General features: G+C 42.1%; 1 protein-coding gene across 2 annotated transcripts in view; it reads left to right on the top strand.

Moving 5' to 3' along the window:
• DLGAP2 (DLG associated protein 2) overlaps nt 1-26,782 on the top strand; it is a 547,630-nt gene that overhangs the window by 322,334 nt on the left and 198,514 nt on the right. For both annotated transcript variants that reach the window (XM_074988921.1, XM_074988920.1), the window contains exon 3: nt 10,663-10,695. Coding sequence is in view for 1 of the 2 variants with exons in the window: in XM_074988920.1 (XP_074845021.1) it covers nt 10,663-10,695 (33 nt within the window). In the remaining variant the exon portion in view is untranslated. The remainder of the gene's footprint in view (nt 1-10,662; nt 10,696-26,782) is intronic.

Here is a 26,782-nt window from a genome sequence, read left to right as displayed (position 1 = left end):
TGTCACTAGCTTTGAATGCTTTGGATTTGGCAATGTTACGTTCATATTTGTCCTGGCACTCTAACCTGTGTTTTCAGAGACATCAGACTATCACGTTTATTAATAGTAAGGCACTTAATTTTCCATGCAAACTATTTTTCTGTTGTTCATGTGGTTCTACTCAGATTAGATAAAAATAAATGAAGTGTCTTTCGGAAATGAGTGACAGCACTGGATTGAAACATGCCCTCACAGACTTGATTTGAAAGGGCCAGTTTGATGTACAGTTTAATCATTACTATGCTGGTACCTAGATAAATCCTAAAAATAAATAGCTTTATCTTGTGCATTATTGTACAGATTTCATAACTATTTAACCAAACTATTACTGGTTGAACCTCTCTCATACAAAACTCTCTTGTCCAGCAAACTCCATAGTCCAGTATGATTTTAGTTAGCTGGATGACCACTTATCATGAATGTGACCAAGTTTCCTGTGGTCCCATTGTCTCATGATGCTGTTATTCATCTGTAATTTACCCCTAAATGTCTTCTAAGAGCCCAGTGATCAGTGGAAGTGTTGGTAATGTGCTTGAAAGTATTGACCTCCGTCATCTGGCAAATTCTCTGGGCCAGCACTAGTCAGGTCCTGAGGGTGCCAGATGAGGTTCAACATGTTTTATTTTTAAATTATTTCTGAAATGGTAAAAAAAAAATGGAGTTCAAACAACCAGTGCAAATGATGTATGGTTTCCTAAAATGATTACTGTAACATCATGAATGCCTGTATAATCTGCAAACTAATTTTTCTTCATTATTATCAGATGGCTCATTAGAGGAAGCATAAATTCATGTTAAAATCATAATTGCACTGTTAAAATAATGACAAATGAATGTGATAGGCTGTGTCTACACTAGCTCCCAACTTCAAAGGGAGCATGGTAAGTAGGGTGTTGAGAGATTATTAATGAAGTGCTGCAGTGCATATGCAGCACTTCATTAAGCTAATTCTCCCCTGTGGCAACTTTGAAGTGTTAAACTTCAATGTGCCATCTTGCATATAGCCATGGCTAACCCACAGGTACTTCGAAGTGCCCAAAATTTTGAAGAGTAAAGGAACTTTGAAGTACCCATGGGTTAGCTGCAGCTACGTGCAAGCCAGCACTTTGAAGTGTAACACTTCAAAGTTGCTGCGGGGGGAGAATTAACTTAATGAAGTGCTGCATATGCACCGCAGGACTTCATTAATCATCTGACACCCTTCTTACCATGCTCCCCTCGAAGCTGGGAGTTTGTGTAGACACAGCCATAATGTAACAATGGCCATGAGAAAGTCTCTGAAAACTAAGTTTTATCAACTGGAGAGAGGAGCAAGAGGATAAAATAATGATAAATAAAGAAGATGGGGGTCTGGGAATGAGAATTTTGTTGGAATTTTCTTTATAGCAACAGCAGTCCTTTAATTAATAATGTACAGTGTTTCTACAGAGGAAACAAGGTTTCTATTATACTGCCATCATACAGAACTGCCTCTGTGCTTCTGTCTTACCTATGAGTTTTACTTACAGGTATTCCCCAACCTAGACAATATATTCACTAGTGGCCATCTTCTAGGCTGTGAAGGCTTGTAGATTTGTAATTTTTTTCATAAGATTCTCAGCTAGATCCAAGGGGGAGGAGAAGGAGGTGAGCTCTCAACCTCCCAAATCTAAGATGGATGAGGTAACTGAAAGAAAATCAGAAGAGGCCTGGGGAGATGGAACACAAAAGAGAAAAGAAAACAAAATAAGAGAAAAGGTAGAGAATGGAAGTGGTGGAGAAAATGCATTCTGCACAAAAAACCAGCCCATTTTGTCTGCCAGATAGGATATCCAGGTGAAGAGCTTTAGATTTAGGTATCACTCGACTAAATCAGGAGAAAAAACAAAGGAGGTACAACACGAAAGCTATCATCAGCTTTTAATAAATTCAGATACTTCCTAAGTATTGCCCTGTCCTGCTGGATGAGCTGCAACTGCATCTTCTGACCTGTGCAATTCATCCCACTTCTCTAGCCACTGTAGCTCTTCTGTCCATCTCCAACCCACTTCTCCTGATTCTATGAGCCCTGACCAGCCTTTCGCATCTCTTCAGACCCCTCGTTCATGTTACAGACTTTTGTACAGCAGTTCTTCTGGATCCAGCCCTTGGCTCTTGAATCCATCCCCTTTTCTTTCAAAATGACAAGTAACCACTATAAAACCCACTGTCCTCAGGTCTTCTGAGCCATTTTACTCTGCACACCCAGAATGACTCTTGGATTTCATTTTTCACTGCTGCCTCCTTGTTCGCTTGCCCAGAGTAAATTAGGATCCAGCCTTCTTGTAATTTGTTTTTGTTTGTTTGTTTGTTTTGCAAAGAATTAGAGGAGAAATTGTATTTCCTGGCAGTGCAGTTATTGAATGTTTAAAACCAAGTAACATATATTTACAAAGAAGAACATAATTTAGAATTTCTTTGGTTTCTCTTCACTCTGTTGTGAATGACTCAGTGCACAGAGATTAAATTTGGCATTTCAGTATCTCACTGATGTTCCAAGGAAGGATTCCTAACATTACAATGACTTACATGAATCACCTGAAATACATTTCCCAGTGTGGCATCACAATGACTGTGCTTCCAGTGTAGGTGTCAGTGTTCTTTTAGTGTCATACAGCAGCAGTACAAACCTGGGATGTTAATCCAGGAAGCAGATGTATTGTACATCACTCTTTCAGTACAAGTCCAGCTTTAAAGGGGCCACCCAGGTGAAAGACAAAGCTTTGCATATGGCAGTGTACAATATATGCTGTTATTCAATTGAGATGAATTGTGCCCTGGAGACAGGAAATAGAGAAGACTTCATCTTTGTGATGCTGGAAATCCTAATCAAATCAGTGCTAAGAAGTAAACGATGATCTTATCTGTATAAAAAGCCTGTGCTCTCTCTAATGTCTGTTCTGCACCGAGTTAATGAAATGATTATGATAATGAAAGAGCAGTATATCCCCTCTCTCTTTTTAAAATCATCTACTTTTTTACACTGTAAATAGACATCAGTGCTGCCTTCCAATCAGTCTTTTTTTCTTCGTTTAAACGAATGAATTACTGTCTCAATCAGGTATGCATTTTGTGAATATAATTTATTGCTAGTTGCTACTGCATACATGGTAGTTATGCTGTTTGGAAATGTGTTTTGTTTGCATGTACATCACTTGAATCAGTGTTCCTGTTTTTTGTTCTGGAAATCTTGTGGGAATCAAACTGAAAACCACCACATCACGGCAATAGATCTGAGAAATGGAATGCAAGAAGCTTGTATTCCACTTGATCCCATGTACTTAGTGGAAAGGCAGTCCAGTGAATTCAGCCTTTTCAATAAGGACTATTTCTTTTTTCTCCTTGTTAAATCAAAAGCAAGATTTGGGGATGCCAGAGTAGCCCTGTTGCTCACTTCCCAGGGTATTGATCAGTTAATCTGTTTCTGCAAGGTGAAGAAGAAGGAGGTCTGTCCTAGGAGAATTCCCAGGGTTAACCAAAGTTCTCCAGATGTTCTTCAAGTGATTCCACAGAGTAGACTAATCTGTTCACCCCTACAGGGGGTACAGCCCTCTGCTCAAAACTTTCCAAAACAAAGTATTTTTTATATTCAGTGTAACCAAGTTTTCCTAGTATCAGCAGGGTAGCCGTGTTAGTCTGGATCTGTAACAGCAACGAAGGGTCCTGTGGCACCTTATAGACTAACAGAAAAGTTTTGAGCATGAGCTTTCGTGAGCAAAGACTCACTTCATCAGATGCTGGTCATGGAAATCTGTAGGGCCAGGTATAAATAAGCCAGAGCAAGGCTGGAGATAACAAGGTTAGCTCAGTCAGGAAGGATGAGGCTTACTACCAGAGTTGGTCTGGAGGTGTGAACACCAAGGGAGGGGAAGCTGCTTTTGTATTTAGCCAGCCATTCACAGTCTTTGTTTAATCCTGAGCTGAGGGTGTCAAATTCGCAGATGAATTGTAGCTCAGCAATTTCTCTTTGGAGTCTGGTCTTGAAATTTTTTCCTAATACAGTTAATCTAAACCTAAATGAAAATATAAATACAAACTCCTTAGCGCAGGTATACAAGCTGAAGTACCCACAACTGTAATGACATGCGGTTGGAAAGGCAAAAGAGATTATATTCTACACGTGATAATTGGTCTGATATAGGACACTGGCAGCAATCTTTATAAACTGTAAACTTTATACATGGTAACATAAACACACACTTTACAAATATTCATCTTTATTGTCCCCAGTACATACATTCATTAACCCTACTTCTATTCTATATCCAATCTATACTATGCTTACTCCCCATAGGTTATTCTTCCTCTGTTTTGTCAAGGTTCTTCTGCTCTGTCCCAGCAGCACTGAAGCAACTTCTGGTCTTCTTTTGGTTCTCCTGCTATGTTTCCTGGCCCTGATCCTGACTTGATTGATTTTTGCCTCTCTCTTCTATATAATTGTTGGCCTGTTCTGATTATCTTGTTTCCTAGTCTTAGACTTGTTCTACACAAGGATGGAAAGCTGATCCCAGATAAGCAATTCTAGCTATGCCATTAGCATAGCTAGAATCAATTATCAGAATTGACTTTCTGGCCTTGTGTAGATCAGGGCTCTTTGGGCTCATGCCAACATGCCTTACTCCATGCAATAGTGTGGAGTACCAGGCCCAACAGCTGAGCCCAGAGAGCAGGATTTTGCCACATCTTCACAGTGTTAAGTGGGGAGAAATTATAAGGTTGCAGAGGAGTGCCCTAACAAACTGATCCCTCTGTTTGAGTCCTGTGACAGCGAGTGTCTGTCAACTGGTGGTTGTGACCCAATAGATCAAAGAACCAATTTTTATGTGAACCGAACATATGACAAGTTTATTAAGGATAAATTTACAATATGGGATTCAGGAGGCTATGCAAGAATAATTAAAGCAAACAATAAACGCTACCATGGTCATTTCCCAAACCCACAAACAAAAAAAATTACTTTTGGCTGAGTCCGATTGATAAGGTAAGTAGAATAACAAAAGTTTATAGCAACCTTCTTGCTAGTTCCCAGATGGTTACTCGGGACCTCAATATCCTTTGGCTCATGGGGAGCCTCAGGAGAGGAACTCTGAGTGATCCCTTGTAGACCCCCTCGGAGCTGATGGTAGCAATAGTCAGGGTGGCTGGCATTGATCTCACTGGGGCCTTCCAAATCGCAGGACATGTTCTGAATCTGGAGTCCGATGACCTGCAAAGGAAAACCCTGCGCACCCTGCCTGTGGGATGGGCAGCCCCGAGCTGTCCAACTGTCAGCCTTTTATGTTCTCTAAGGCGGGAAACCCCTCTGAGGGACACCTTGTAGAATCTGCCCCAGCTAGGGTGACCCTGTAGAGATTTTCTGACGTAACTCATGTTCTCTGAGGTAAATCCAGTTTAATCTGGAACTTGTTTACCACTTTTCTCTGCCAAAGGTGGGAAAATCCTAAACTGATAAACACAGGGCATGTGACTTGTCATCCATTTGTAAAACAAAATGGATGATTGCTATACTAAACATTATGAACCAAACTTTTAAACATTTGATATTAAATCGAACCTTAGGATTTTACCCTTAACAACAGATGTATCAAAATCACACTTCGGAAGATTGGTCACAGTGCAGAAATCTTCCTGTAAGTATAGACAAATCCTTAGTATTAGCATGCCTATCCCCTAATCATCTTCAGACCCTTTGTGATTGTTCCATATTTATAGACCAATCATAACTGCTCTGTGTTACTGTCAATCAAAGCTGTTACTCAACAAGTTTTAGCATTATGGTGTCTTTACTATTATGGAATGCTGACCCTTAGTTTTGGATTCTACGTGCCCAACCGACCCATTCTTGAACTGACATTTACTTGACTTCACTCCACATTTGCCTATTAACACACTAGGCATAGGCTAACCTGCTTACAGCTGTCATCTGTCTCATTGGCTGTGTGCCAACGTTGTACACACACCTAAATTATCAAGCTTTTGAATGATAAAATATTTTCTTATTTCTTTAATACTTGCTGTAGTGAGTCACTATGGCCTCCTGCTGACTCAGAGGCAGAGGAGGCTGCGCAGAGGCCCTGGTGGGTGGGCCCGGAACCAGAACACCAGAGGCCCGCCCCTCAGAGGGCGGGGCCCAGGGCTAGAAAGGGCAAGGGCAGGGCTCGGGACCCATTAAAGCCTGGGCCTCCGGGCAGGGAGGACGCGCCTGCACGAGCTCCCCAGCGCCAAGGGCAGAGGGCCTGTCACCGCTCGGCCAGGCCGGAGGAGCAAGCCCCCAGCAGCTCTGAACAACCCCAAATCCAGATGCCCCAGGGGGACTACCCAGACTTCCCAGACCTGCCAGGACCCTCATGCTGGCGGAGACCCCCCGCCTTGGAAGAAGCCCCAGGAGCGGCCTGCCCCAGAGTCCCGGCGGATCCCTGCAGTCCTCAGGCCCAGGATCGCCTCGGGTCCACCGTGCTACCGCCGCCCAACTATCCCAATGACATTGATATGAGCGACTGGCCGGAGCCCCCGAAGGTGGACGATTTGGAGGAGACCGACCCTACGGGACCCCCTGACCAGATGGACTGGGACCTTCCGCCAGTGGAGGTAGAGGTAGGAAGTGGCCCGGGGAACGACGCTCCTGAACCCATAGCAGTGTGTTGCTGCCTGGATCCCCACTGCTGTGGTCGTGTGTGAGCGACCCCCAGGGCCCCGGGCCAGGTCGCAGTGGAGTGGGAGGGCCTGCGACCCCCTACCCCCTCCTTGACAGGGCCAGCCCATGCTGGGCCTGTGCTTAAACCCTTGTGCTGTTGCCCCGCCCCAAACTGAGGGCTGGGCCTGTGCTTAAACCCTTGTGCTGTTGCCCCGCCCCAGACTGAGGGCTGGGCCTGTGCTTAAACCCTTGTGCTGTTGCCCCACCCCAAACTGAGGGCTGGGGCCTGTGCTTAAACCCTTGTGTTGCTGCCCCACCCTGGACTGAGGGCTGGGCCTGTGCTCAAACCCTTGTGCTGTTGCCCCGCCCCAAACTGAGAGCTGGGGCCTGTCCTTAAACCCTTGTGTTGCTGCCCCGCCCTGGACTGAGGGCCAGAATTGTGTTACGACTGTGAACTGCTGCCCGCCCTGAACTGAGGGCTGGGCCTGTACTGTACTACTATTGTGAATGGCTGCCCACCCTGAACTGAGGGCTGGGCCAGTACTGTATTGCTACTGAGAACTGCTGCCCGCCCTAGACTGAGGGCTGGGCCTGGATTGTATTGTAACGGTGAACTGCTGACCACCCCGAACTGAGTGCAGGGCTGGTGTTATAACCCCTTTTTGGGGGACCGCCCGCCCTAGGCCAATGGCTGGGCGTCTCGGGACTCTTACACTTGCTTAATTGTTAATTTATGGAGTTTAATGTTATGGTCTGCCGCTGCTACCTGTTTCTTACCAATTAAGTTAATTTTAGTTTAGTTCTTCTCTGTTTTCAGTTAATGATGGCAAATCAATGTTTCCAGTTCCGTGCATATGAAACAAACTAGAGTCTCTCAAAACCCTTTCTATCGTCCTGGCCTTTCATGGATGTAACCGAGGTGTTGAGTCCCAACGGCAGCGTCTAAAAATGCAAGTTGTCCCAGACACAGCAAAGATTTCATTCCATTAATAACAGTAGTAATTGCATATATAGAAGTCTAACAGGCAAGAACAGCTGACTGTATTTGTCTGTTTTTGAGAAACCTTCATACTGCTATCCTTCTTTAGAATATCAACTCATAGACCATATTATGACAAAGTAATGATGGAAACGGGGCATGTGGCTCATGATTTGTCAGTTCAAGGTATCCTAAAATTCTGCTGGTTTTGACTAGAAAAGAAAGTCGTACATTATTCAAAATTTCACACAATAGAGTTGTAAGGTGACAAACTGTCTTATTTTCACCTTGGGTAATGTAGTTACAAGGAAATAATGGCATGCACGTGTCGCATTTAGCTATTCGTATACTACAACAAACTAGCACTAGTTTATCCTTAGGCAGATATACTATGTGAACTGCCCCAGATAATCCAGATTTATTGTCATTCTACCCAGAATCCAATGCACGTACACATAGGCAATCATCTACTTCCATGTTTTTATTTTATTTTGGTGTATAAACAAGCAAGTACCCAAACTCCAGATCCACAAAAGGATTTAGGCACCTAACTTGAGGGAAGGGGAGTATTAGCACCTGCATATAATGTGTAACACCTGGATGGTGAAGGGACCATGAACAGGGGCTGAAAGTAGTCATGACCATGACCTCTTTCTTATGGGAGGGGGAGATCTGAAAACTGTATTCTGTTGTAACTCAGATGATAGCATGCATTATGGGTAGTGTGCGCTATCTGTGTATGATTTTAGGAAAACCATATTTTCTAGGGCAGGAATCATGTTTTCTTCTTTTACAGCATTAAGAATGTTATTGGTGCCGAGTAAATTTTTCTCATTTAGACATTTATATATTGTCACAGTCAGGAATATTTACCTTCTGTCTTCCAGTGGGAGAAGCTGTGTGTCAGACTATATGGTGGTAGACATAATTTTCTCACCACAACTATGTTTTAAGAATACATAACAGTACTATAGAAGACTCAGGATTTGAACTGCACAAATACTCAAGTCATTTAAGCTTTTTGTGCGTTTGTCACAAACAAGAAAGAAAATCCTTTTTTCAAGGCTGTGTTTATCTAGAATCCCCACATCACATTTTAATAAATATACTCAGATCCCTGAGCAAAGCTTCTCCAGGTGAAAATGAAGAGTACATTCATTTCAAAATAACACCAAGGGAACTCAAGAAAACAACCGTATGCACACATATGGGAGTAAACTAGTCACTAAGCTTTTTTCTCTCCAATTCTTTCTCTGGCACCTTCTCTTTTAATGGACAGGACAGAACTCCCTGCACTGCTGGGCAATGCACAGCCACTTACTTTTATCTCACAATTTGGGTGGAGGGAAGAAGAAACTCTTGGTGGCGGTATATCTTTTCTAATATGAAAACAAAAAAGCAGTCAAGTAGCACTTTAAAGACTAACAAAACAATTTATTAGGTGAGCTTTCGTGGGACAGACCCACTTCTTCAGACCATAACCATACCAGAACAGACTCAATATTTAAGGCACAGAGAATCAAAAACAGGAATCAAGGTGGACAAATCAGAAAAAAAATTATCAAAGTGAGCAAAATCAGAGAGTAGAAGGGCGGGGGGGGAGTCAAGAATTAGATTAAACCAAGTATGCAAACGAACCCCTATAGCGTCCCAGAAAATTCCCATCCTGGTTCAAACCACATGTTAATGTGTCGAATTTGAATATAAAAGAGAGTTCAGCAGCCTCTCTTTCAAGAATGTTGTGAAAATTCCTCTTCAGTAACATGCAAATTCTTAAGTCATTAACAGAATGGCCCACTCCATTAAAATGCCGGCTAACAGGTTTGTGGATCAGGAGTGTTTTTATGTCTGTTTTGTGCCTATTAATTCTTTGTCTAAGAGAGTTTGAAGTCTGTCCAATATACAAAGCATGTGGGCATTGTTGGCACATGATGGCATATATGATGTTAGTTGAGGAGCATGAGAATGTGTCCGTGATTCTGTGAATAACCTGGTTAGGTCCAGTGATGGTATCTCCAGAAAAGATATGTGGACAAAGCTGGCAGTGGGCTTTGTTGCAAGGAAAAATTCCATGACTGCTGTTCCTGTGGTATAGACTGTGGTTGTTGTTACTTTTCTAATATGGTGGTGATAGTTGTGAATAGAGACGGAGTGCTATTGAGCCCTGAGGATTTGCTGCATGATCAAAAGGATGTGTAGCAATATTTATATATTAGTGAAGTCTTCTTTGGTTAATCAAATCAATATATTTTACCTTTGTTGTCTTAATACAAATTAAGCCTTAGCTAGTCCTCTGCACTTGTTATGATTTTGTGAACATGTTTTACAAAGCAGAACAGTTGCATCTACAAATCTAAATATGTACACAAGCATGCAAGTTATAGATCATGTGTACCTGGTAACTATATAGAATTGCAAATGGCAGGATACAGTTATCAGAAGCTACTATTCTAGATTCTCATCTAGCCAGTGTGAAAAAGCCAGAAGGACTTGGTGTATTGGTAGCATTGCCTGCTTTCCCTCTAGGGAAGTTTCCTGGGATTTAGGAGTAATTTGCACTTTCCTTCCAAAGTAGTATGTCAGGGCCACCAACTTTCAAATATATTAAGAGTTATTTTTAACATCTGTAAAAAAATAAATAAATATATTAGTATGGGCTAAGAATTTATATGTACCACTTCAAACCACATGTTTACATTCACTGAAAACAGTGGTTTCTAAATGAACTTACCCAACCTCATTATAGTACAACATGTTTAAACTGTTACAATAAAGCAAGTGAACCTGTTAAAGTAGTCACAGGTTCCATATTTACATCCTTTATTTCCTCAAATTTATACACACTGACTAATGTAGCACTGAGGGATTTATCTTTGATTCCTGTGACAAATTTTATATTAATGATATGCAATTGTTGTGCCAATTAAAAGTTTTGATGGTAGTGCCAATTAAATTAGTGTTAAAGATTATTTTTTTACTGTTTTAATTTCAGGTTTGGATTCTCTAACAGGGCATGCATTTCCAGGTAAAGTTACGGATAGATATTGTGTAATCTTGTGAATTTTATATTTGTTTGGCTTTATGCCTTTTTGTTTTTGTCAAATTGTGTGGTTCCGTCACATGCCATGTCGTGTGAATGGTGTACCTTAAGGTTTTTAGTCCAGGTACTTGAAGAGTAAATTGCAATATCACATACATTATCTTAAATAACTATAAATGTAAATGTTAACAATGGGAACAATACCATGTTCAAAATGTAAACCAAACCGAAGGAAAAAGCTCATAGAACTAAAAGTTTCAAATCCAGTTTCGTATAATTGTAAAGAATTCAAGATCGCATTCTATTTAATAACCTGATCCCATTAACAAGCCTATGCCCAGATAATTATTTAGGAAGTGTAAGATTCTAGTTCCACACTGCTGACTTGACTGTCACAGAACGGTTTCCTGTGGTGAGTCTGCCAAGGACCGTGGTAGTAATTCTCACAACTTTCCTGCACACACTTCTATCGTATATGACATGATCAACATTCCCTGTGATGGCTGGATTAGTATTATTATAGCTTTAGAGTCATAGTTTATTTAACCAATGTAAATATTTTGGGTTGGAATTTTCCAGTCAGCATCTAGATTTGCTGCTTGTTGATCATGTGAAATTCTGTGATGTCATAGTGCATTTAAATGGGTCTGTGTAATACTGTAAGTCTTCTCCATTCTGCAAATGTCCATATGGCCACCTCTATTAAAAATCTCCCTTCATGATAGAGCAGTGAGTCAAATAAAATGAAACAGGTGGTAAAATCCAACACATTATATGTTAAGTATCCAAGGAGCCTTTGACCAAAGGTAAGGTTATATGGCTCAGTCTTATTGGAAAAGTCTTGGTCTTTTACATAAAATCCAAATGTATGAATGTTCTTTTTTGGATACTTCAAGTTTATCAAGTGCTCATGCAATTAATAAATGCGTTCTTATACATAACAGCAGAACGGGTTTTCAGATACTTGTTGTGGAGTCCACATTCTGTCATTCTTACTCATGAAGTACTTTACTCTATGAGTAGTCCCACTGGTATAAACTGGAATCCTCATGGAGTAATGTACCCCCACTTGATCTAAGGGTTCTATAATTTTTTCTTAAGACAGGAATAAAATCGCAGGTGAGTCAGAAGCTGTCAGAAAATATGATCACTTTAACAAAAGGAGCGTTAATCAAGATGACTAACAATAGGGATTCAGTAACACAGAGCTAGCCATGTTAGTCTGCATTCTATCAAAATAAAAAAGCAGTCATGTAGCACTTTAAATACTAACAACATAATTTGTTAGGTGATGAGCTTTTGTGGGACAGACCCACTTGTTCAGATCATAGCCTTACCAGAGCAGACTCAATATATAGAACAAAGAGGTCCAAAAATTGTTATCAAGGTTACTAGATCAGAAAAATTGTTATCAAGGTTGGCAAATCAGAAGAGTAGAAGGATGGCGGGGGCAGGGAGTGGTGTGGGGAAGTTAAGAGTTAGATAAAACATCAAAGTAAGTAAAAGAGTCCTTATAATAGGTCATGTAATTGCTGTCCCTGTTCAAACCATGTGTTAATGTGTTGAATTTGAATATGAATGTTAGTTATGAGCATTCCCTCTGTAGATGGTTGTTAAAGTCCCTTTTTAGGAGAACACAAACTTTCAGATCTTTAACAGAATGGCCCACTCCGTTAAAGTGCTGGCTGACAGGTTGGTGTATTTGGAGTTTTTTTATGTCTCCTGGATGTCCACACTCATCGACAAAGAATGAATGGACATAGAACAGACATCAAAAAACTCCAAATACATAGTACAAAGCTACTCAAGATAGTTACATCTTAAGCAGACTGCAAAGAGCTAAAGAAAACTCCCAAAAATGTGTGACCCAGCAACAAGATAGTAGATGAAATTCACTGCTGACAAATGCAAAGTTATGCACTTTGGAAAACCAATCCCAAATCTACATACAAAATTATGATATAATTATGGTATATAATTTAGCTGTCACCACTCTAAATAAGATCTTGGAACTGTGTCAAGCTAACAGAATATTAGGAACCATTAGGAAAGGGATTGATAATAAGAAGAAAATATCATAATGTCACTGTATAAACTCATGGTGTGCCCAGACCTTGACTTCTGTCTGGAGTTGTAGTTGCCTCCTCTCAGAAAAAGATATGTTAAAACTGGAAAAATGTACAGAGAACACCAGCAAATGTGACCGAAGTATGTAAGAAGCTTTCGTACACGGAGGCTAATGCTACATTCATCCCTAGTGCTGGTAGCTTGATGCAAATGAGCAGTCTCAAAAATGCAAAATGTCTGCTTTTTTGTATATTCAAACACTCATTTGCATATTCACAGTAGAAAACAATCAGTGAAAACATGATTCTGCCACCAAAAACCCCCTTAGTCAGCAGCCTCTTATCCGTGATTTTTTCTAGGGACAAGGGGCTGTCAACACGGAAGTTTTTTGCCAGCAGAATGTCTTTGTTGCTTGTTTTCTACCGTGAATATGCAAATGGACTGCTTGAGTATGCAAATGAGCAGTCATTTTGAATTTTAGAAACTGCTCATTTGTATCAAGCTGCCAGCTAGGGGTGAATGTAGCACTATCTGGGGAGATTAACAAGACTGGGACTTTTCAGGCTTGGAAAAGAGATAACTAAGGAAACAAAAAGCATTCAAGTAGCACTTTAAAGACTAACAAAATAATTTTTTAAGTGAGATTTTGTGGGACAGACCCACTCTCTGTTACTAGATAACTAAGGGTGAAAGAAGATAAAGGTCTATGAAATCATGAATGGCATGGACAAAATGGATAATGAAGTGTAATTTACCCCTTCATATAACACAAGAGCAAGCGGGGGGTCAGGCAATGAAATTAATGGGCACCAGGTTTAAAATAAATAATGCACAGTCAATTGTCTAACCTGTGGCCAGTGGAAGTTCTGAAGGCCAAAAGAATTTCAGGGCTAAAAGTGAATTAGAGTTCATAGAGGAGAGGTCCATAAATGACCACTTATCAAGATCATCAGAGATACAACCCCATGTTCTCAGGGTCCCTAGCCTCTGACTGCTAGAAGTTGGGAATGGGTGACGGGTTGGATTACTGGATAGTTACCTGTCCCTTTTGTTCATTCCCACTGAAGAACCTGCCTTTGCCTTCCGTCAGAGGACAGGATCCTGGGTTTTATGGTCTACTGACCTGACCCAATGTGGCTGTTTTTCCATTTTGGAGGGTTTTTTTCCTGCAGCTTTTCCCCATTCTTCAAGCATTCATTTGATGTTTTTGCTTCTTTACACTTGGCTTGTTTTTAAATTTCATCATGTTGATTTTAGACCAATACTCCAATTTCTTGAGATCATTTTGAATTCTAATCCTGTGCACCAAAGTGCTTTCAACTCTCCCAGCTGGTTTCATCTCCAAACTTCATAAGCACACATTCATTATCTAAGCCAGTAATGAATCTATTCAATAGTACCAGAGCTAGAAGAGATGCTTCTAGGATCCCATTACATATGTCTTCCCATGTTGAAATCAAACTACAGGTTGAACCTCTCACTTGACAAAGCAGGTCTTTGCCCATGAAAGCTTATGCTCCAAAATATGTTAGTCTATAACAGGACTTCTTGTTGTTTTTGAAGATACAGACTAACTCAGCTTCTTGTCCCCTCTGATTCTTGTCTACTAACATCCATAATCCAACATGATTTTAGTTAGCCAGATGACTGCTTATCATGGGTGTGGCTAGGTTTCTTCTGGTGCCATAAAGTTTGTTTTCAGCCACGAGTCCCAGCTCTCAGTGTTTTGGACTGTTATTTAGCTGTAATTAACCCCTAAGTGTCTTCTAAGAGCCCAGTAAGCAATGGAAATGCTACTAATGCTGCTAGACAATATTCACCTACTGTTTTCTGGCAAATTCTCTTGTTCAGGACTGGTCAGATCCTGAGGGTGCCAGACTAGAGAGGTTCAACCTGTATGGTAAATCTCTCTGGGCACTGTTTTTAAACTAACTATGGACACACCTTGCAGTAATTTCATGTAGGTCACTTTCCCATAGTTCACTTATGAAACAATTATATGGTGCTGTGTCAAAAGCCATACTACAATCAAACTATTTCACAATCCTTGCTGCTTCCTTCCTCAACCCCTAGGCCAGTAACCCTGTCAAAGAAGGAAATGAGGTTGGTTTGGCATGATTTGTTCTTGATAAATCCATTATGGACTCTCTCTGGTCACTCAACACATACAATAATTCATCAGAGCTCCTGGGCTGTAACTCTCACCATCATTCCACTCCTTCTCATAATGAGTAGGTAGCTCCGTTTTTTGGCTCCGTCCCTACTGCCATTTCTCCTCTCCTCCTACTTTTATCTAACTTGCTTACCTTCATCATCATCATCAATAACTGTGGGCTCAGTGCCTGTTGGTGTCTGATGCCTCTCTCACTATTTCCTTCCATCTTTCCCCATCCAGCGCAGAGTGGCTTAGTTTCTGTAGACTAGCTCCACACCAATCTACTATATCATCTATCCATTCTCTATAGGGTCTTCCTCTCCTATTCGAATCATCCATTATGCTGAATACTAGAATCTTGATTTTTCATTCGTCATTCATTCTGCAAATATGTCCAAATAGTTGTAGTTTCCATTTTATAACCTTCTGCAGCAGGTTCTCTTTCGGCTGTACTTCCTACATAATTCCTCATTGGTGACCTTCTGCATCCATCCTATTCTCAGAATCTTTCTTTAACAACTCCTTTTGAATGCCAATATTCTTCCTTTTGAATCTTTCGTTGTCACCCATATCTCACATCCGTAAAACATGATGCTGAATACACACGTTTTTAAGGTGCCCAGCTTTGTTCTTAAGCTAATTGCTTTGCTTTTCCAGGTCTTATCCATCGCCTTCACACTTGCTCTTGCTTTTGCTATTCTAGTCACTATTTCCTTCTTAAAGTCTAGATCATATGTTATGTTGCTCCCCAGATATGTGAATTTCTCTACATTTTCTAGTTCAATATCGTCAAAACTGATCTTCCTTCCTATTTCCTTATCTCCAAATACCATAGTTTTTGTTTTATCGATGTTCATAATCAGTCCGTACTGCTTCCCTTCTTCATTTAACACCTGCACAGTTTTCGCTAGCTTCTCCTCATCTTCCTCAATGATAACTATATCATCTGCGAACCTCAAGTTGTTAATTTTTTTCCCATGCACACATATCCCTTCTGCCTCTTCCTTGATCTTGTCCATCGCTCTCTCCAGATGTGTGATGAAGATACTTGGTGATATTGGATCTCCTTGTCTCATACCTCTACTTGTTTTAAACCAACTTCCCTGCATGTTCTCACCGCTGCCTCGGCATTATCACTGATATCCTTCAACAACTGTATCAGTCTGATATCCAGTCCATATGACTCCAACACCGCCCAAGTCACTTCCTGATCTATACTGTCAAATGCCTTTTGAAAATCGACGAAGCAAGTGTATACGTTTTTGTTCTTTTGTTGAGCTTTCTCTGCTATCAGTCTTAGTGCCGATATCTGCTGTATGGTACTTCTATCTTTTCTGAAACCCGCTTGCTCATCTGCTATATGTTCTTCTATCTGCGATCTTAATCTCTCAGTCAGTATCATCATCAGCACCTTACCTAGATGACTTGTTAGGGCAATTGTTCTGTAGTTCTTGCACTCCAATGTATTTCCTTTCTTGGGTATTGTCACTAGCACAGATCTTGTCCATTTCTTAGGTGCCTTCCCTTCTTTCCATACTATATTACGTAGTCGGTGTATTTCCTGAATCATGCTTTCTCTGCCATATTTGATCATCTCTCCCATGATCTTATCATTTCCAGGTCTCTTGTTGTTCTTTAGTCATTTCACTGCTTTTTCTACTTCCTCCTTCGAAATACTGGTCTCGCTCTTGATGCTTGGGAGAGATATCTCTTTCAATTCTTCATTCAGTCTCTCTGAGACACTCAGGTCCAACTGTGCTTTGTATAGATAGGTGCAATATCTCGTCCATCGCTGCACAATCTTCTCCCTGTTCATGAGCACTTCTTCATTCTCATCTTTGATCGCCATCTGCTTCAGTTGTCATTTCCTATTAATATTCCTAATTGTCTTATATACCTCCCTAGTGTCACATTTGCCGTAATACCTCTCGATATCTTCACATTGATCTTCTAACTATTTCTCCTTATCCTTTCCGGCTGCTTTCCTTACCTCATTGCATTTCATCTTATATTGTTCTGCCATCTCAGAAGCATCTCTTCTGATCTTCAACGCTCTCTTCTCATGAACCAACTTCAGTATCTTCTAGGAATTCCCCTGGAACAGTCTGCTCAATTGCCTCTTCTATAGCGATGGCTATCCCTGTGACTCTATTCTCTAGGTCTTTCTCTGTGGCGATATTCTTAATCTTCTCTTCGAGCGCTGTTCTGTATGCATTCCCTGTTTCTTCCTCATGTAGCCTCACCATGTCTCTTCTTTTGTTAAATGGCATCTAGCATTTTCTTTTGAGTTTTATCTTGATGTTTGCGATCACTAGACTGTGGTCTGAGTCTATATCTACCCCTTGGAAAGTTTGACACTGCTGTACTGATGTTATCCATCTTCTTCTTGTCAAAATCATATCTATCACGTTCTTGGACTTCCCGTCATTCAATCACCACGTCCACGTCCTACAGTCCTTTTGTTGGAATCTCATGTTGCAGATCACCATCTCATGCTCTGTAGCAAACTCTAGTAGTTTCTCACCTGGTTGGTTTCTTTCTCCATATCCAAACCTTCCCATGACTCTCTCCCAACATTCATTATCTGTTCCAACCTTCGCATTCCAATCTCCTCCGATGATCAACACATCTTTCTTCAGTATCTCCTCCACCGTCTTTGTCAAGTCTTTATAGAATAGCTCAATCTGTTCCTCTGTACTGTCCGACGTGGGTGTATATGCCTGAATGACTGAGATGTTGAAGAGTTTTACTTCGAATCACATGACCATCATTCTTGTAGTCACCAGTTTGTATCCTAATAATGCTCTTCTAGCTGTTTTGCTTTGTTTAGTTTCCTGAGCAAATGACTTCGCAACTGCATATGTCTCCTGATTCCATCCAACGCCTCTCTGCCAGTCCAAGTATATCTCATCAGTATCTCTCCATCTCCTTCCTACGCAGCTCTAATTTTCCAGTTGCCCACCGTGTTTGGACGTTCCACGTTCCAATGGATAGCATATGTGTTAGCTGTAATTTTCTTTCGGTAGCCAACTTATCAACCCACCCCAATCACTCGATTGGTATCGCAGACCTTGTTTATCCAGGCAATGTTGGAGCCAGCATCTTTTAACATTTAGTTGTACTGGCATCAGATTTCATTTGTATTGTTTCAAAGTCAGCGCATCGACACACATCTGACCAACCCTCCTCCTTCATCCAGGCTTGGGACTGGCATGGAGCTCTCAGTGGCTTCATGGAAGAGTTTACCTTGCCAAGGTATATCACCCTTCCTCTTCCTTTCCTGCCAAGTACAGACTCCTACCTTCTGCCCTCTTGAAATCACAGGATGGCTAGCTCCTCCCTTCTTTTGCCTCAGCTTTCCTCTGATTTGTCCCTGTTGTTGTTGCATCCAAGTCACGGACTTTTGGGGAATCTTGATTCTATTGCAGAGGGGCTAGAAAGGCAGCCTCACCAAGCGTGGCCTGCCCCTTGCTTCCCTGGGTGCACGTTGGTGCTGCTTATGGATATATCTGCATTCTACTAGTCCCTCCTTCCCTGACTGTGCCCTGTGGTGCTACATTAAAAGGACAGACTGAATTAGCTTCTTCTTTCCTCCCTCATGCACTGCTTGTGCTTCCTCCATTATGATACTAAAGAGAAGGAAGAAAAAAAGGGCCAATTGCCAGAAAGGCTTTTAGTTTTTAAAGGAAGGAATTAAGTGGGTCATATGACAATAATCCCTCCCTGTTTAATTTCACTACACATTCACTTTCTTCCAAAGTCCAGTGTGACTCCCCCACTCAGAAGTGAAGCAGACAGAAAATTGGAACTCCACATAGATAGATTCTAATGCCAGAAGGAGAATCTAAAGTAGAAGTAAAGAGATTATTTTACCAATCGCTCTCTCTCTCTCTCTCTCTCTCTCTCGGCACTTCTGCAGCTAAAGGTGGAATAGTGTGCCCAGTTCTGCTGCCCACGATTCAAGAAGGAGGTTGACAAATTGGAGAGAGTTCAGAGCAGACCCAAAAGAAATGAAAGGGTTATAAAGAATGACTTACATTGGCAGATGCTAAGAACTCAGTCTACTTAGTTTAACAAAGAGAAGGTTAAGGGGTAACTTTGACAAAAGGCTGTTCAATCTGGCACACAAAGGTATACTACAAAGTGAGGTAAATTCAGACTGGAAGTGTTCACAGAAAGTAAATAACCTCGAGAACAATTGCCAAAGGTTTTGATGGATTCTGCATGACTGGCAATTTTTACATAAAGATTAGATCATTCTTCTAAAAGATAGGCTCTAGTTCAAATAGGAATTGATTTGAGGAAATTTTCACCTGTCTTATTCACAAGGTAGGATTAAATGATCACAATGGGCCCTTCTGGCAATTGAATGTATTAATGAATTATGATTATCTAGTCTGACCTCCTGCAAACCACAGGCCATTGAATCTCACTCAGTAATTTCTGCCTCAAGTCGGTATGTTAGACTCTTCCTGATAGGGATAAATATAAGACTGTTATATATCACAGTAGGGTCCCAGCATTCATGAGGGTTCATTGTTCAGAACCCTCGTGAATGTTGATTTTCACAAATGGCAGAGGTAGGGGCTCGGAGCCCCAGGAAGCAGCAGCTCCCAGCCTTCCTGTCCCAGGGCCCCAGGGAAGCAGTGGCTGCTACTGTTTCCCACCCGGGGCCCCAGGAAAGCAGTGGCTGTCTGCCGGTGCACTGGCCCCAGAACTCTGGAGAAGCAGTGGCTGCCAGCAATCCCTGCCTGGGGCCCTGGGGAAGCAGCAGCAGCTGCCAGCAGCACTCACTGCCCAGAGCTCCAGGAAAGCCATGGCAGCCGCCAGTGCTCCTGGCCCCACAGCCCCAGGGAAGTTGTGGCAGCCATCGGTGCTTCCGTCCCTGGAGCCCAAGGGAAGTGGTGGGAGCTGCCGGAGCTCCTGGCCCCAGAGCCCTGGAGAAGTGAGGCCACTTGCGCATAAATGAATTTGCAAATGTGGTGCTCATGAATGTGGAGACCCTACTGTATTTACATAGTGCCTTAGGTTAAATGGGGTTATTAATAACAATCTGTTTTATGTTGTCCAGGTCTTAAAATATGTGGAAGAAACAGACAGAAAGCACATTAAAAACAGGAAGTCACCTATTTAACTAGGCTGTAAATATACATGTACATGACAACTGTAGACATTTTGAAGTGATTTAATAATTTTCTGCGGTACCAAAATTTTAAATGTTAATCTATTCAATGATTAAACATAATAGCCATATAAAGTTCACATAAATGTTCTACAACTCTTCAGCTTTCTTTCACATTAATCATTAGGCAAACTTATTGCTATGAGGTGATTTCAAAATTCTATAATACTGTATACAAAAATCTTTTTCACTGCAAGATCCAAATCCTATATTGTACATACTGCCTTCAGGACAGCATGCCTCAGAGATAGGTGATAGGATTAGAATTAGAGATAGGTGGAATAACTTTCTACTGGAAGTTTCTGATTGATTTTTACCAGGTAGAAAATGTCATTTGTTTTAAGGAGAAAAAGTGATATTTCACAAGCATACGCCACAGCCAGGTAGCCTCTGTCCTCTTTGTGTTTCTCATCCACAGAACTTGCCAGATATATATCAACCTTTTAGGTGATCTAACGGGTCTATTCAGAATGTCAGATTCTCAGCTGATATAACTTGACATAGTTACATTGAAATTACTAGTAACTCCAGGATGTCCAGATGCTTGATGTTTCTACCATTTGCTGCTAAATAGTAACAGAGAGTAAGCTGTGCTAGTCTATACACTATCGAAACAAAAAGCAGTCAAGTAGCACGTTAAAGACTAGCAAAATGGTTTATTAGGTGAGCTTTCGTGGGACAGACCCACTTCTTCAGACCATAGCCAGACCAGAACAGACTCAATATTGAGTCTGTTCTGGTCTGGCTATGGTCTGAAGAAGTGGGTCTGTCCCACGAAAGCTCACCTAATAAACCATTTTGCTAGTCTTTAAAGTGCTACTTGACTGCTTTTTGCTGCTAAATAGGTTATATAATTATTATGTAGTAATTTAGGGGGTTTTTTTCCTTACATTGTATTCAAATTCCATTCCAGCACCAGCTCTGGAGTATTTTCTCCTTCTAGTAACTGTCCAAACTGGTAAAAGGTTCCTGATAGGCCCATTTCAATAAGATCCAAAAACTTGGCTTTAGCAATTCTTTTGCTCAGTTTATGAAGCCCATACCTCTTTCAGGATTAAGGTTTTAGCTGAATACTTGTTCTACTTGTTCTTAATTTTGGGTAATGAAGCCCAGCTTGAAAATTCCTCCTTTTTTATTCTGATACCTTTTGGCCAAATACTGGCAAAAGAATCTTCGGGGTTTGTCAGAATTCAAGAACCCACCCTTGAATGTAACTCAGTGACTTTGAAGAGGCAAATGGAGCATGTCTTTCTCAAGTCTTCCTACAGTGGTTGGAGTACATTGTCTTACAGAAAGAATTAAGAGGGGAATGACTAAAATGTTAATAAGAATATACAGTGAGCCCTAAGGGGTGTCTGTTCATGTGAAAAGTCCGTTAAATACAAATGGTTATACTGTATGTCAATTCACTGACCTTCTCAGCCCATCATTCACTCCTGTCCTCTGTCCCCCACCCCTTTCTTTCCCCACTTTCGCAGCACCTCCATGTCTCTCTCCCAATTACCGGGAGAGGAGCTGCACACTGGCCTGGCTCCTTCCACCTCCTGCAGCTCAGCATGCTCAGTGCTGTGGCTCCTCCAGCCCCTGGCACTGAGCCTCCTGCATGACGGCAGAGTGCGGCTGCTGCCCTCACCATGCCAACAGGCAGCAGCCTCCAGCACCATGGCTGATGCTCAGTACCATTGCAGGCAATGGCAGCCGGGCACAGACATGCTCCATGTACAAGAGGCTGTGGGAGGAGAGCTCCTGCATTCCACCACAGTCCCTCTCCCCTCCCACACAGTTCCCCGGGGCCCAAGCCTGCAGAACGGCTGCCTGTGAGCGTGGGCTGCCAAGCAGGTCCATGAGTGACAGGTGTGTCACCTCTGTGGCAAGTTGCAATGGTTTGTTCTGCTGGGGAGGGGTCCAGCCAGGCTGCTGCTGCTTCAGTCCAGGCAAAGGGCAAGGCAAGGCAGGCACCAGCCCTGACCCTGCTGCAGCCCTTTCAGCACCTCTGTGAGGACATCTGGGTTCGCTGCATTGGGCAAGGGGAAGAAGAGCACCATGCACTGTGGGGCCCACCACCATCACTCATAGGCCTGCAATGCCAGCACCTCTAGTGCCAGCCTGAGTGCCAGGGCCATGCCACCTATCCAGCACCACATAGCCTGCATGTGCCAGGTTGACATGGGGGCTGCTAGCACAGAGGTAAGGTCTTGAAGCTCCTGGGTAATGTGCCAGGGTGGGTGGGTGAGAAGGAGTGTGGCATGCATGTGTCAGACCCGCCAGTGATGCTATCTCTACTCCTCAGCCCAGGAGAGTCCTCGGCAGTGCCTCTCACAGGCAGCGTCTGTTATTTCCAAAGTCTGTTATATAGAGGTCTGTTAAATCAAGTGTTTGCTGTATTCTAATTTGTTGAATGCACTTGACAATGAAATATAGTTTGTTCATGATCTACTTTTATACCTGAAGAAATGTCACTTTGTCCTTTTAGTGAGAGAAGGATCATTCCACAGGGTAGAGTTAGTAAGTAATCTGTTGAACTATTCATCTTTCAGACTAACAGACCTGTTATTTTAGATGTTATGTGAACATTACACTCTTCTCCTTTGTTTGTGTTAGAAATCATAGTTTACCAGCTGGTGCCTGCTCATTCATGCTATTGACATTTGTGACATTCAGTAATAAGTTAGAGTGAATCTCACTTTGTCTAACTGCATTCTCTGAATTTTCCCTGGAACATTAGGGAGAGGAAGCATTGCAAAATAGATACTAAGGACCTGTGTTTAATCCAAGAGTCTCAGCAATAGAAATCTCTGACATCTAAAGTTATTACTATTTCTTCAGATATGACAAATCAATCTATTCATAGATGGTGGTGGTGGAATAATATTATAAAGATGCTATTTTTAACTATCCTCTTGAAAATAGGTTCTGTTCTGGTCTCTCACTTGTACTGAAGTTTAGTGGGAATTTACATCACAGTAAATCAGAGCAGAGGACCCAAAATGGGGAACATACTATGCAATCTTGATAGATAACAGAAAAAGTAAAGACATCAAACCACCAATGTATAGGGAATGGTGGGATGACAAAACAAAAGGACTTTTGTGACTCGTTGTCTACTCCAAGTGTTTCCCATTTTGTATAATTCTCTGAATAAGGTCAGAAATTAATGAGTGTTTCCACAAATTGCACCTTGTCTTGGTGGGCCCCACTGGTCGTGGTCCAGCAGTAATTTTAAAACTTCATTAACTTGATGTACTTTTCACATGGCCTTTCATGCCTCACATTGGATGAATTCTCACCTGAGCAGAATTCCAGTGAAAGGCCATGGAAATTTTTGTTTTTCCAAAACAAATAAAAAATCAGAAAAGACAGAGTTGCAGAATTTTTATGAGAAATATATAAAAATGAGTTTCAGAAGAACTAATACAGAATTTTTCAAAAAGCTCCAGGCCCACCTCCCAGGTCATCTCAGCCTTCTGGCTCTGCATCAGCCTGTTGGGCAAGCTATCAAGGAGCTTGGGAGCAGGGGATCCCTGGGCTTTCTAACTTCTCGGCAGCCTGCCTATTGAGACACTTGCAAGCCTGGGAGGCTGAGGTCCCCAAGAGCTTACCAGATGAGCTGCCAGTGCTTTTTTTTCTAGAAAAGGTGCCAGAACTCAGCCCCAAACCAGCCACCAACCCCTAGACTTAAACCCCTCACAGCCCCAAACCACCCCCTCCCATCACCAGGCTTAAATTCCTCACAGCCCCAAACTGCCCCCCTCTCATCACCAGGCTTAACCCCTTTCAGCCCCACACCTGCACCCCCATCCATAGGATTTACCTGCCTCAGACAACAGCTCTGCACACTGCCCACCTCCCGCTGCTGCTGAGGTATGAGGAAGCAGCCTGGAGCTGGTGCCTATCTGACCGCCCTTGCAGTGCAGGCGGGATGGCGTGGTCCCTGCAGCAGTGGCACTAGTGCCATGTGCTGTGGGTGGGCAGTTTCAAGCTGGCGGTGGTAGCAGGGAGGGATGGGGAGCGAACAGCTGGTTGAAGAGTGGCCACCTCTCTTCCCCCTTTTGCTGTGTCTCCCCACCACGGCTGGAGTGGAGCCGCCCACTCTCTCCCTGGCTGCTGCTACTGAACACAGTGCCAGCCATGTGGATGGGAGCAGAGCAGCAGCTGGAGGAGAATGGGGCCCCCAAGCTGGGAGTGGAGGAAGTGGCACTGGCCATGGGGGTGAGCTGGCTGCTTTCTTCCCCATCTTCCTGGCATGGTTGGGGGACACCTACAGCTGGGGAAGGTGGAGTGAGCTAGGTTTGTGCTCTGCTCCTCCATGGCCACTGCCTCTCCCCTGCTGCTCCTTCCTGCTTCCTCCTTCTCAGTATGACTCCGGCAGGCTAAGACTTCCCCCATATGGAGTATGCAGGTGGCTCCCTGCCCTGGAGGCTTCCTCTTCTGGGGCTCCCTGCCACAGCTGACTGCTCAGCAACTCCAAAGGCTACCCCTGCTTAAACAAAAGTACTAAATTCAGTTTTAATGGCAGGTATTGTTTAAGTGGTGGCAGCCTCCAGAGCTGCAAGTGGAGTCAGGGGTGGCAGCGCTCAGAGCTGCAGGTTGCCGACCCCTGCACATGCAGCTTGGAGCTTCCAAAAAAAGGTATCGGAACTCCATTCCAGTGTGTTCTCCCAGAAAAAAAGCTTGATGAGCTGCCATGGTGCCGAGAGGCTAGAAACCCTGAGATCCCCAGCTCTGTGACAGCCTACCAGGTGACCTGCTGAGGAGCCTGGAAAGCCACAAAGCATGGTAGACAGCAAGGCATGGTTTATTACCTTTTAGCCAACAGAAGCAGGAAACCAGGCAGGTCGCTGGTAGAAACATGATAGGTTTGGCCAAAATCAAAACATGCACAGTGGAATGTTTTAAATTAGATTTAAAATGGTTTGTTCGAAAATTGCCAGCCAGCTGTTGCCACGTGTGGAACAAAATGGGTGATAAAGACTCCAAATGGGGGACAAAGCAAATTACTCATGCAGAAATCTGAAAATGTTGTGAGATTCTTTCTTTTGGTGAAAATAACTTTTTCTATAATCTGAGTTTCATGAGTTTTATATCTGATGCAAATAAATACTTTTTGGCAAGAAAAAAACAAGAGGACACTGCTTTTAAGATAAAGTTGGAATTAAAATGACCAAGATCCTTTGAAAAGAAGTACACTAAGGTGGCATATATTTAACTCCTCGGATATATCTGCACTAGAAGCATCTGTCAGCAGTAACATCTGTCGACACAAACTCTGTCAACAGAGTGCATCTACACACAAAAGCAGTCAACAGAGCAGTCTGCTCTGCTCTGTCAACAGAGAGCAGCCAGACTGCCCTGCCCTCTGTTGAAAGAATGGCTCTCTGGAAGCCCTGCAAACAGGGTTGTCCAGTGATCCGGAAGCCATCTCTGTTGAGAGAAGTGTCTTCACTGCAATTATTTTGACAGAATTCTGTTGACAGAAGCTTTATACCTCAAATTTTCTAGGGATAACACTGTCAACACAAATGCAGAGTTCTGTCGAGACGCTGTCGAAAGAATGTTTTATGTGGGTAGATGCTCCCTGAATTATATCGACAGAAGGCCCCTTCTGTTGACAGAACCTCTAGTGTAGACATAGCCCTCATGATTCGTTAGCTTCCATCTCTTTTGTCTATCACCATGCTTTGCTTTTGTTTGGTAGCAATTGAATATAGTGGGAAATTTTCTTGTGCTTCCTAGTCATTTTTTAAACTTGTCCTTTCTGGATAAAAATCTGTTGAACACCTGACTATGTAAAATGTTAATTACCTAATTTTTCAGCTCTGCTTTTTAATTAATTTCATTTGTCATTTTATTAACTTGTTGTAAAGTGCTCGGGGTGATTGACAATAAGGCTGAAATATAAAAGCAGTGTTGTTATATGTTTCTGTCTTTACTTTAAGATAGAATTGATGGAAATAAAATGAAAATTTCATCCGGACCATAGTTATTGCTGGATGATGTGTCTTTGATTTTCAAAATAAATTAATTCATGGCTTATGTCTCTTTTCAATTAAACATTTTCTTCCTAGAAAATCTGGAACATAATTATTTGAGGGCTGCAGGGGCAGCAGTAATTATGATGTTGGGCTTGTCAAGTTATCGTGAATGTTCTACTAAGGTAGTGATTTTCCTGCATTGCCAATCATCCATTCTTGTTCTACATTAGCCTGGGACACTGTTCAAAATGACATTGTCAAAAGCCCATTAAATTGCAGTATATCATAAATAGCTCCAATGCATCAGTATTTTGAAAGAAACAGGTCAGAATGAAGAATTTCTTCCACTCTTTCAAAAGAATGATACTCCGATGTTGTAAACTAATACTATACTCTGTGGGAACTCACCCAAAGGAATGTGTAAAACTGAAATTATAGCCAAGGGCAAATCCTAAAGGAAATTAATTTGGACCAAGTTTTGCAGAAGTGGTCAATTAGGTTGGCTTAGGGCATCCATCTGTCATTAATCTGCCAAAATAATGTTTTAAAATATAGATTTTGGCACTTCTCTAAATTATTGTATGATTATTGTGCCATTATAGGCATTCAGAAAATGTGAAAGTACTCTTCTGATATTGCATTAAATCCTACAATTGCTTGAAAAGTAACCAGCATACTGTCATGAAGTACAGTTAC

Source organism: Carettochelys insculpta, chromosome 3 (genome assembly GCF_033958435.1).
Source record: "Carettochelys insculpta isolate YL-2023 chromosome 3, ASM3395843v1, whole genome shotgun sequence".
Classification (NCBI taxonomy): domain Eukaryota; kingdom Metazoa; phylum Chordata; order Testudines; family Carettochelyidae; genus Carettochelys; species Carettochelys insculpta.
Note: the sequence above shows the minus strand (reverse complement) of the source record. Positions and strands in the feature narration are given on the sequence as shown.